General features: G+C 62.5%; 2 protein-coding genes across 3 annotated transcripts; one reads left to right on the top strand and one right to left on the bottom strand.

Annotated features, from left to right (window-relative positions):
* Positions 1-215: 215 nt before the first annotated feature.
* Positions 216-3,670, bottom strand: BET1L (Bet1 golgi vesicular membrane trafficking protein like). The gene is made up of 4 exons (XM_072791299.1): positions 3,534-3,670; positions 2,881-2,972; positions 2,621-2,677; positions 216-2,499 (listed from the first exon to the last, which is right to left on the bottom strand). The coding sequence occupies exons 1-4, from the start codon at positions 3,550-3,552 to the stop codon at positions 2,332-2,334; spliced, it is 336 nt and encodes a 111-aa protein (XP_072647400.1). The 5' UTR covers positions 3,553-3,670; the 3' UTR covers positions 216-2,331.
* A 1,039-nt stretch (positions 3,671-4,709) lies between these two features.
* RIC8A (RIC8 guanine nucleotide exchange factor A) lies at positions 4,710-10,316 on the top strand. 2 transcript variants are annotated; one of them, XM_072791281.1, is made up of 10 exons: positions 4,712-4,905; positions 5,111-5,158; positions 5,244-5,831; positions 6,274-6,365; positions 6,888-7,038; positions 8,064-8,159; positions 8,242-8,386; positions 8,459-8,603; positions 8,999-9,118; positions 9,532-10,316. In XM_072791281.1, the coding sequence occupies exons 1-10, from the start codon at positions 4,822-4,824 to the stop codon at positions 9,650-9,652; spliced, it is 1,590 nt and encodes a 529-aa protein (XP_072647382.1). In that variant the 5' UTR covers positions 4,712-4,821; the 3' UTR covers positions 9,653-10,316. The 2 variants fall into 2 exon arrangements, with proteins under 2 accessions (XP_072647384.1, XP_072647382.1); XM_072791283.1 differs by lacking the exon at positions 8,999-9,118 and having other exon boundaries at positions 4,710-4,905; positions 9,821-10,316.
* Positions 10,317-10,801: the final 485 nt, after the last annotated feature.

Below are 10,801 nucleotides of genomic sequence, written 5' to 3'. Positions count from 1 at the left end.
GGGTGATTACAGAAACCTGGCTGACACAGTAGCAAGCCTGTGACCGCCCACCTGTGTGTGTTGGGGGCGGGGGGCACACGAGGAAGGGACACAGCAGAACCAGAGACAGAGGGAAGCGGGGGCGCAGACCACCAGTATCCACGGCCAGCCTGCCGTCCGGGATCAGCGCCAGATGAAACGGTCAAGCGCCCAAGAAAATGAGAACAGCAAGACTGTTTACTTCATCACGAAGCTGTTTATTCCAAATGTGTATTAAGTGCCTTGTCCTTGAATGATGAGATAGAGCCTGGCAGTGTGTCCTCACTTGGCACAGGCTGAGCCCCCGGTCCTTGTCGTTTTAGGGGTCTCAGGGACCGTCAGTAAACCGTGTGTAAACCTGGACGGTGTGGTCTCAGGCAGGACAAAAGCTCCGGCAGGTCAGCAGCAGAGCTGCCACGCCCCCTTCCTGGGATCCATCCCAATGCGAGAATGAGAAACAAGACGGTGAATCAGAAATGAACTGAAACTCAGACCCCAAATAGCTGGAAGGGCCACACAGAGCTGTGGAGTGGAGGTGGGGAGGCAGGACAGTGTGCAGCCGCGGGCTGTCTCGAGGGGACAGCAGAAAGCACTTGTCAAGACTACCCGAAACACAAAACCTAAACCAGCCCACATCGACCCCGTAGTCTGGTGTGTCTCTCACAGCTGAGGCATGTTCTCAGGGAGAGGTCAGCAGCACAGGCCCAGGGAGGGGGGGGGGGACGCAGGCCACGGGTGCACCTGCCGTGTGGCCAGATGGACACTGCAGGCTCCATTAACCTTGGTGACCAGCGGACGTGTCCCGGTGGCAAGACAAGACGTAGCAGGAGACCACCAGAGAGCTAACTCAGATCCATGGTGTGTACGTGGCGACTGCGGAGGAAAGACCACAGGGCCCGAGAGGGAACGTCGAGTCAGGGACACAGCAAAGCTCCACAGGCAGGGAGGCCAGCTGACCTCCCTGGATGAGCAACTAGCATCTGGAGGCTAAGGGCACTCAGAAGATGAGGCCGAGCAGCCCAATAGCTGCTGTGCAGGAGATAAGGAAGCTATGATGACCACGTGCCAAGCTTGCTGCAGGGACAAGGGCAAGAGAGGGGAGGGAGGCAAGGAGAACACAGAGCAGCGGCAGTGCTGAAGGGGAGGCGCCCAGGGCCAGAGAACGGAGCTGATGTGTGGTCGGCGCACGTGTGATCACCCACGGGATGAGGGGGGGAATGGGCGGACAGCAAACCAAGTTGTCCTCTGGGAGGAAGGGGGAGCGACTGGGCTGGCAGAGGATCGGAATATAGGGGAAGGAACCGGGGAGGACACAGCTAGCAAATCATTTCTTATGTGTCTTCATGCACATACGAGGGTGCGGACGCCCAGCTGGGCCTGCACTTTGTGGTTTGTGTGAACATGGGGCTGGCCAAGCGGGCAGTGAGGGCTCAAGGAGAGGCCAGGGATGAGGCAATGATGAAGAGTCCCCTTATTCAGGGAATACTCACTGCTGAAAGGCCTCACATGGTGGAGGGGAAGCTGCCCGGTGACCCCTGGGTCTTATAAAACTTGTTAGGGAGCCCTCTCGTCTTGACCACAGAGGTGCTGCACCCCCACCCCAAACACACAGACAGAAACCCTTCTAGAGCTCCCATCTCTGGTCTCCCAGAAATACGTCTTTGGTGTTAGGTAGATCCTGAGTTCCTGCTCCTGAATACAAGACTGTAGATCCAGAAGGATCAGGGCCCAGTGCCTCTGGCCAAGGTTGAAGTCCACTTCTTCATCCACAACCCCCTGCCCTTCTCCGAGGGTCTGGGGGGCAGACGTGACCTCGGGGCGGAACCCCTGGCGCAGACCTGCCCATGTTCAGCAGCCCTACCGAGTAGCTGCTCCTCTGAACAGAGCAGATGGTGCTCAAAGTTCATAACCGAACCCCCTTCCTGTGTCAGCTCCAGGCTGCTCACGTATCGGACGTGACCTTACCCAAAGCCTCAAGACGTCGAAGCCCCAGGGGACAAGGAAGGGCTGCTGGCCACAGGTGGCCACGTCGAGGATTCACACCCAGCTCTGCCAGGGCCTCCACACCCCGAGTAGCACAGGGGCTGGGGCTTGGTGTCCCCAAGGGAAGGAGCTGCACTGCATGGGACCAGCCAACAGGAGCTCACTTGGGCGCAGGCAGCCGTCAACTCCCAGGCACACAGCAAGAAAACTCCCAGGCCGGGATCCCCCTTTCAAAGGAGTATTTTGCAGGTAGGTCCTCAGGAGCCTAGGCCACCAGGCGGGGGAAGACCCTGGTTGCCCCTGCACCCACAGAAGTCGGCTTCTGGTGGCTCACGTCCTTGCCCTTGACAGAAGGTAGGAGAGGATGAAGAAGACCACGATCAGGCCCAGGGCCATGCCACACAGAAGCTTCCGGTTGTCTCGCCCGGACCTCGCCATGGTGGAAAAGCGCTTCACGCTCCCCGTGAGCAGGCCTGTCATGCTAGTGAAATCCGAGTCCTGAGGGAGGAATCCCAGCAAGGTCACACAGGGCGGCGCCTCCACGACTGCCACGCAGGTGCCGCAGCGCCACCAGGGCCTGCCCGAGCGGCCCGCGCCCCGCGCCGACGGAGCCCCTTACCATGCTGTCCAGGTACCGGTTCTGGTCTTCTGCGTCCCTGTCGATGTCCAGGGCCAGCTGCTCAGAACACGGGGCGGGGGGCAAGGTCAGGCCAGAAAGACTCGGTGGGTCCCGCCCGCGAGGCCAGCGGACCCGCCAACACCCGCCGGCGGGATCAGGCCGGGCCTCCCCGGGCCTCAGACACCAGCGCCCCGAGGAAGCCCGGGACCCTCCCCAGCCTCTGCCCTCCTGTCCCCGCTCGCAGGGAGGACCGCACTGACCGACTTGAGCCTGGTGACCTTGGAGGCCAAGCTGTCGGCCATCCGCTTGTTCTCCCGGTCTAGAATCTCCTCCACGGCCGCGGGGCTCTGGGCTGCGAGAAGGGACAGTCTGAGCCTAGGACCGCAGGCGCGGAGGCCCCGGTGAGGGGGGCCGCGGCCCCTGCTCGGCCCCCGCGCTGCCCCGGGGCTCCCTCCGTCCTGCGGACAAGCCAGGGGCCGCGGCCGGGGCCGGGGCGCGAGCGCGGACAGCCCGCGGAGGACGGCGCCCGGGGGTGGGCCCGCGCTGGGAAGCAGTCACCCGGCGGGGCCGCTCGGAGCAGCACTGGCGCGGGCGCGGCGGCCCCGCAGGTCGGCCGGCAGCCAAGGCTGAGCAGCGCAGGCCCGAGGCCCCCGCACCCCGCGCGGCCCCGGGGCGACCCCGACCGTCGGCCACCGCCCGGGCTCGGGGCGCGGACGTGCGGCGGGCCGGACGCCCCGATGGCGGGCCCGGGTGCGCACGAAGGCCGAGGCGGGCTGTCAGCGTCCCGCCGCCCGCCCTCGGCTCCTGCCGCCCCTCCCGGGGAGACCAGGGGCTCTGGGGCACGCGAGGGGCCCGCCCGCCGGAGGCCCCGGGCGGAGCAGCCGCGGCCCCCCGACCCCAACCCGCCGCTCACCCCGCGCCCAGTCCGCCATGGCGCCCGCCCCCGGCCCCGCCCCGCCAGCGGCCCGGCCACCGCCTCAGCGGACGTGGCGCAACCGGGGAGGACCGGGACCCCGCCGCTTCCGCTCTGCCCGCCGACTTCCGGCCGACGTCCGGCCGACTTCCGGACTAGGGGGGCGGGCCTTAAGTGCCGAGGACGCGTGACAGACGCCGCCAGCGGCCAATGGCGCGGAGGGCGGGGCCGGGTCCCGCTCCGGGCGTCCCCGCTCTCCCCCGCGGGCCTGGCTGCTGGGGTCGCCGCGGGTCCCCGCCCCAGGCGTTGCCGAGGGGACGCGGTGGAGGCCAGGGCCTGGAAGACGCAGGGGTGACGCACTCCGAAGGGAAGCGAAGCCAGACGGGGGCCGGGAGTGTGGGGGCAGCAGAGGCCGTAGCGGCCGGTGCCTCTTGCCTTGGTCCCGGCGCCGCGGGAACGGAGGCGGCCCACAAAGGCTGGCTGCACGGCGGGCACCGCTGCGACCACACACACGGGAGAGGGAGCTCAGTCCAGGCCACACACCTGGGACGTGGCTGCCGGTGATCCTGACCCTCCCCGCCCTCCCCTGGAGCTCAGGGACATGTTTGCGTCCCCGCCGCGGCCACCGAACGACCTTCCCCCGGATCCCTTCTTATCGTCCGGCCTCAGCAGAAATGCTACTTCCGCACATCCCTTTGCAGCCCACTTTATTCGCCACAGCGCTGAGACCGCTGCCCGTGGCTCCTTGCCCTCACGTGCGAGCTCACGCTCCCAGAGGGCCGGGAACCAGCGGTCGGCGGGTCCCGGGGCCGCAAAGTCCTTCCCACTTCGCTTTTCCCCCGGACTTGCACTGGTGCTAGGCATCCAGGGGGGCGTGCGTGGGAAGGTGAGTGGGTCCCCGTTAGCTTCGGAGGCCGCTCAGCTCCGAGGTCGAAAAATCACCTAGTAGGACCTTTGAAACTCGCGCTCACTCCCCGGCAAAACACTCAAGTCCCAGCCAGCTGATCCAGGTCTCACCCCCTTAATGAACCTACAGCTCTGGCCCCGCCCCGCGGCGCGCGCTCCCAGTCCCGGCATGCCGCGCGCGCAGCCCTGGCCCCGCCCCGCGCGCTCCCAGTCCCGGCCTGCCCCGCGCGCAGCCCTGGCCCCGCCCCGCCCCGCCCCGCCCCGCGCGCTCCCAGTCCCGGCCTGCCCCGCGCGCCCAGTCGGGGCGGAGCGGCGGAACTCCGCCCGGAGCCGGGAAGCAGCTCCCCTTCCCGCCGGCTCGGCGCGGGATCCCGGAGGCGCCATGGATCCCCGGGTGGTTGCGGATGCCGTGGAAGCGGGCGAGGAGGACGTGATCATGGAGGCTCTGCGCACGTACAACCGGGAGGTGAGCGCGAGCCGTGAACGTGCTTGCACGGAAGAGGTGGGCCGGGCGGGGCTCGCGTGTGCGGACCCGGGCCTGCGGGCTGCGGGCGGCGGGCGGCGCGCGGCGGAGGGGCCGGGGTCTGCGCGCACCTTGGGGGGCGGGGAGAGGCGGGGGGGGTGCGGGCGCCCGCGGCGGCCGAGCCCGCTGAGCCTCCCCGTCTCTGCAGAACTCCCAGAGCTTCACGTTTGACGACGCCCAGCAGGAGGACCGGAAGGTGGGTGCGGACCGAGGGCAGGGGGCGGGGGCGCGTGGCCCCGGGGTAGGGGGCCTGCTGGAGCCGCTCTTCTTCCCGCCCACAGAGGCTGGCGGAGCTGCTGGTCTCGGTCCTGGAGCAGGGCTTGCCACCCCCCCGCCGCGTCACCTGGCTGCAGAGCATCCGCATCCTGTCCAGGGACCGAAGCTGCCTGGACCCTTTCACCAGCCGCCAGAGCCTGCAGGCCCTTGCCTGCTATGCCGGCATCGCCTTGGAGGGGTCTGGCCCGGAGCCTCTGGACATGGACGTTGTCCTCGAGTCCCTGAAGTGCCTGTGCAACCTCGTGCTGAGCAGCCCGGTGGCACAGGTGCTGGCAGCAGAGGCCCGCCTGGTGGTGAGGCTCGCAGAGCGCGTGGGGCTGTATCGCAAGAGTAGCTTTCCACACGACATCCAGTTCTTTGATCTGCGCCTCCTCTTCTTGCTCACGGCACTTCGCACTGACGTTAGGCAGCAGCTGTTTCAGGAATTGCGGGGAGTGCACCTGCTGACTGATGCGCTGGAGCTGACCCTGGGAATGAGCCCTGACGAGAACCCCCCGGAGCTTCTTCCTCCCCAGGAGACCGAGCGGGCCATGGAGATCCTCAAAGTGCTCTTCAATATCACCTTCGACTCCATCAAGAGGGAGGTAGACGAGGTGAGGACTGACTTGAGCCCACAGGTAGGGCTTAACGGTGTGGACACTTGCTGGCTCTGTTTGCCTATAGCGAACTCGTAGGTTCCAGGTATCAGACGGGGAGAGGACGGGAAGAGCTCTCAGCCTATTGGGAGGAGGCAGGGAGCTGTACATCATGTACAGGGGCCTTCAGAGACTGTCTGAGAAAGGCAGAGGGCATACCTGGCACTTGCAGCCTGGTAGGAGGGCTGTTTGGTACATGGAGAGGTCACGAGCAGGACACTAGAGTAGGTTGTGGTTTTTATCCCAGGAAGACCTGGTAATGGTCTTGGTTAAGGAAATGCTTTCAAGGCTACGTGGGGGAGGACGAGGGGTTGGGCACACAGTAGAGAAAATGCATAGTCCGTGCATGTGATCCCAGAGTGGGGCCTCCTCTCACAGGAACCCCTTTCTTTTTGGTCAGGAAGATGCGGCCCTTTATCGGCACCTGGGGACCATTCTGCGGCACTGTGTGATGGTCGCTGCTGCTGGAGACCGCACAGAGGAGTTCCACGGGTGAGGGTGGGGCCCGTTCAATGGAAGGGAAGTGTGCTCAGGGGTCTAGACAGTAGTTCTCACCCTGGCTGTCGGCTAGGCTTCCCCCTGGAGAGGCTTCACCTACAGGGGTGGGATTTCCATCAGTGTGTGTCTATGGTAAGGGGCTAGGACAAGAGAAACGAATCCAAGAACGGTATCTGTGTCTGCAGTGGAGTTAGTAGTAACCAACCACGTGGTAGTTAGCGAGTAACTGCTGAGTTCTGTTTCGGCGACTTGTGCCTGGGCAGGTTCTGGCGCTCCAGAGATTGTCCGCGGGGCTTCAACCCAGACGGAGCGTGCCCCCTTTCTTAGGAACTCACCCCACCGACTATGTGGGAACATCTCTAGGGTCAGTCTCACCCTCAGTACCGGCCCCTGGTTCTGGTCATCAAATCCCTAGATGCTAGTTCAAGTCACATGCGGCCTCTTTAGGGGGCAGCAAGGCTTGTACTTATGCTGGGGGGTCGGACCTATCAAGCCCTCCTCCTGATCTGTCCTCAGCCACACAGTGAATCTCCTGGGGAACTTGCCCCTCAAGTGTCTGGACGTCCTCCTTACCCTGGAGCCACACAAAGGCTCCCTGGAGTTCCTGGGAGCGAACATGGATGTGATTCACGTCCTTCTCAGCTTCCTGGAGAAGCGTCTGCACCAGGTGGGCAGAGGGACCTGACCTGTGGGGTCCTCAGTGGCTCTGACTTTCCCAAGCAGCCTTGATCACTGCTTTTTTTACGGTCACACTGGTAAGCAGAGTGTGATTCAGGCCATTTCTCCAGCTGCTTCGTGGTCCAGTTTGGCAGAAAACCAGATTCTACCTCCCTCAGAAACACGTGGCCCCTCTCACACGCACACACTTGAAGGTTTTACCTGTGCTGGTTATCTTGACGGGTTTTCAGAGTCAACAGCGGAGTTTGTGTCTTAGAGCTGTTTGTGGCTGTCTCTAGAATCCTTGCCTGTGCCGTCAGAGCACTAGCATTGCTGTGTGCAGGCAGCCCTCGGGACGAGTGACACTTGTCTCTTGGCATCCCTTGGGCAACCCACCACCACCTCGAGCCAGAGGCTGCCTGGTTCCCATGCCTGCACACAGGACGTTGGCCAGCTAGACCTCCAACCAGCCCCTCTGGGATACTGCAAAGCAAGATGGAGTGAGATTAGTTGTCACGTTGCTCACGTGCGCTATGAGCTGGGTCCCTTGCATTGCACATCATGGTTGTGACTGCTTCTGCCACAACCCGGGGTGGGGGGGGGTGGTCCAGGGAGGTCACTGGGCGGGGGGGAAGCCGGGGAAGGACAGGAGCTCTTTGCTCACTGGGTCCATGAAGCCCACAGGGTAGGGATTTTGTTTTTGCGTTTTGGTCACTATTTTTTGAGGACGGGTCACGTGCCACTGGTGTGCTAACGGCTACGAATGTTTTGTGTTTTCCCTACGACTTTGGTGTGTGGGTGAGGAGGTTAGAGCAGATGAGTGGCCCCAAGTCCCAGAGCACACGAGAGCCCTAAGTGCAGTTCCATCCGCGGCCCCTTGAGGCTCCCAGACGCCCAACGCCCACTCTTGGCCCCTCAGCTGACTAACTGTGGCAAGGCGTCTTCCCGAGCGCCTCCTGCCAGGACCATCCAGTGTGCGCGTGTAGCCCCCTGACCTCAGGTCAGGTGGGGGCGGTGACAGAGGCTCCTCTGCAGACGCACCGGCTGAAAGAGAGTGTGGCCCCCGTGCTGAGCGTGCTGACGGAGTGTGCTCGCATGCACCGCCCGGCCAGGAAGTTCCTGAAGGCCCAGGTATGGGGGCTAGGGGCCAGGACGGAACTCTGGTCAGACCCCAGCCGCTCCAGGCCCAGGCTGAGGGACGGCTGCCTCCCAGGTGCTGCCCCCACTGCGGGACGTGAGGACTCGGCCTGAGGTCGGGGAGCTGTTGCGGAACAAGCTTGTTCGCCTCATGACGCACCTGGACACTGACGTGAAGCGAGTGGCCGCGGAGTTTCTGTTTGTCCTGTGCTCTGAGAGTGGTGAGTGCTGGGATCTGCCCCCACACCTGCCCCTCGCCACCTTCACACACTGACCTCTGCCCTGCCCCTCAGTGCCCCGATTCATCAAGTACACTGGCTACGGAAATGCTGCCGGCCTCCTGGCTGCCAGGGGCCTCATGGCAGGCGGCCGGCCTGAGGGCCAGTATTCGGAGGACGAGGACACGGACACAGATGAGTACAAGGAAGCCAAGGCCAGGTGTGTGCTCCTCCACCCTTGGCTGCCCTCACTTGGCCTGGTCCCAGTTCCCACACCCACAGGGTCCCGCAGGGTGAGTGGGACGGGATGACAGATGTGTCAGACTTTGGGGAGTCAGGCCTTGGTTCTTGGTATCAGGTTATTCCATTGAGAACATGGGCTGCAGGAGCCAGGCAGTTAGGGGACCAGCAGATCCAGGTGGCAGGAGCTGGTTCACTGCTGCTCCTGGAGGGAGGCCCCTGCAGCCACCTTGCTTCTTGCCATTCCTAGGAGAATGGGTTTCTTGGCAGTCCAGGCCCAAGCAGGATGTGTAGGACCCCACCCACCCGGGGCAGCTGCCTCTTGTTCTAGAGAGGCACTCATGCATTCCCTATGCCCCCTCCCCTGGGAAGCAGCATAAACCCGGTGACCGGGAGGGTGGAGGAAAAGCCGCCCAACCCCATGGAGGGCATGACGGAGGAGCAGAAGGAGCACGAGGCCATGAAGCTGGTGAACATGTTTGACAAGCTCTCCAGGTACGTGGTGTGGTGAGGAGGGGCCCCTGGCGGGGAGAAGGGAGAACAGAATCCCAGGCCCGGGTCCAGCCTAGTGAGCTGCAGGGGGTGGGGTCAGTGACGGGCTTATGCAGGGCTGCCTCACTCAGGTTGGAGACAAAGGAAACGCCTCAGGAAAGGATTAGATTTGAGGTTGGTATTACGTTTATCTCATAGATGAGATGAAAATTGAGACCTAGAGAAATTAAGAGACTGTGTAAGGCCCCAAAGCCACCAGGTAGTAGTTGGGACTCAGGCGTGTCTGACACAAGTTCCCACCCTGGCTTCCCTAGTAAACGGGAGCAGCTTGGAGCACATGCACGGAGCCAGGGGTAAGCGGGACTGCCTCACCTGCCGGGCCTCTCCCCCAGCCTCACCATGTTCTTCCCTCGCAGGCACAGAGTCATCCAGCCCATGGGGATGAGTCCCCGGGGTCAGCTGACGTCTCTGCAGGATGCTATCTGTGAGACCATGGAAGGGCAGCTCTCCTCGGAACCTGACTCAGACCCCGACTGAGGACAGCCAGGCTCTGGTTCCCCCTTCAGAACTGGTGCTGCTTCCAGAGATGTCCTTGGGACTGTGACCCGGGGAAACCATGTCCCTCTCCAGCTCAGAGATCCCTCTCTCTCTTTACCTCCAAAGTTCTGTTAATGATTTGTTTCTGGTCCGGTTTCTTATCTTTAGGACTGTGAGGGTCTGGTCCTGCTGCGACTCTGGGAACTCAGCCTTGATTTCTACTGATGAAGTGGCCTCGGGTGTATGCCAAGAGGATGGGAGCAGAGGCTGAGTGTGGGCACACCCAAGCATGTCCCAGTCTGGCATGCCTGCCTAGAGCTTCCACAGCAAGCAAGTGCTGCAGTTCACAGGAAAAGAGCTTGCCAGAACTGTACACACTAAGGACAGAAACATACATCCAAGGTATGCGCTGCTACTTCTGTCCCCACTGAGCTCAGGACTGGTAGCCTCTTCCGCATCCTAGGTCCTCGCTCAGCCGTCTGCTCTAGTATCCACAGCACCCAAGCGCTCACCGCTTGTGACAGTGGAGTCCTGACCTTCCCACTGGCGTAGACCATAAATACATGAGGAAAATGTACCTTGTAAAACCCTAAGTCTGGATTTCTATCACGTTCCACAAAGCATCCTAGAAACACCATCTTGGAATAAAGAGTTTCAAGCAGGAGCCTATGTATGAGGAATTAATTTCATTCCTTTCAGAATTCAGCCCTTTTTCTACAACATTAGTCACATCTGTTTTTGAGGAGTCTGTTAAGTGTGCCACGGGCAGGGAAATGATGCCCAGCATGAGGGACCACACACAGGGTAAGAGCCAGCGATCAGGAAGGTGTGCCTGAGTGGTGCTGTCCAAGCTGGGCCTTGCGGCAGCCCCAGCACAAGAAACCTCAACAGGAGCAAGAAGTGCGGGGTGAGCCAGGGGCCAGCTGAGGTTTTCTCAGAAACGCCTTCCACCACATAGAGGTTAATCCTGGGGGCGTTACTGGGAAGGCCTGCTGGGGAAGCTGAGGGGGAGGCATCCAGGTAGAGTGAACAAGGTACGACGCCCTTCAATGAGGAGTGCTGGGGCTCTGTGGGAAACGGCACTAGGCCCCACTCCAGGGTGAATCCAGGGGCATGTTCTCCATCCTTGAGTTATTCCAGTGGGGAGGA

This window comes from Canis lupus, chromosome 21, assembly GCF_048164855.1.
Source record: "Canis lupus baileyi chromosome 21, mCanLup2.hap1, whole genome shotgun sequence".
Taxonomy (NCBI): domain Eukaryota; kingdom Metazoa; phylum Chordata; class Mammalia; order Carnivora; family Canidae; genus Canis; species Canis lupus.
Note: the sequence above shows the minus strand (reverse complement) of the source record. Positions and strands in the feature narration are given on the sequence as shown.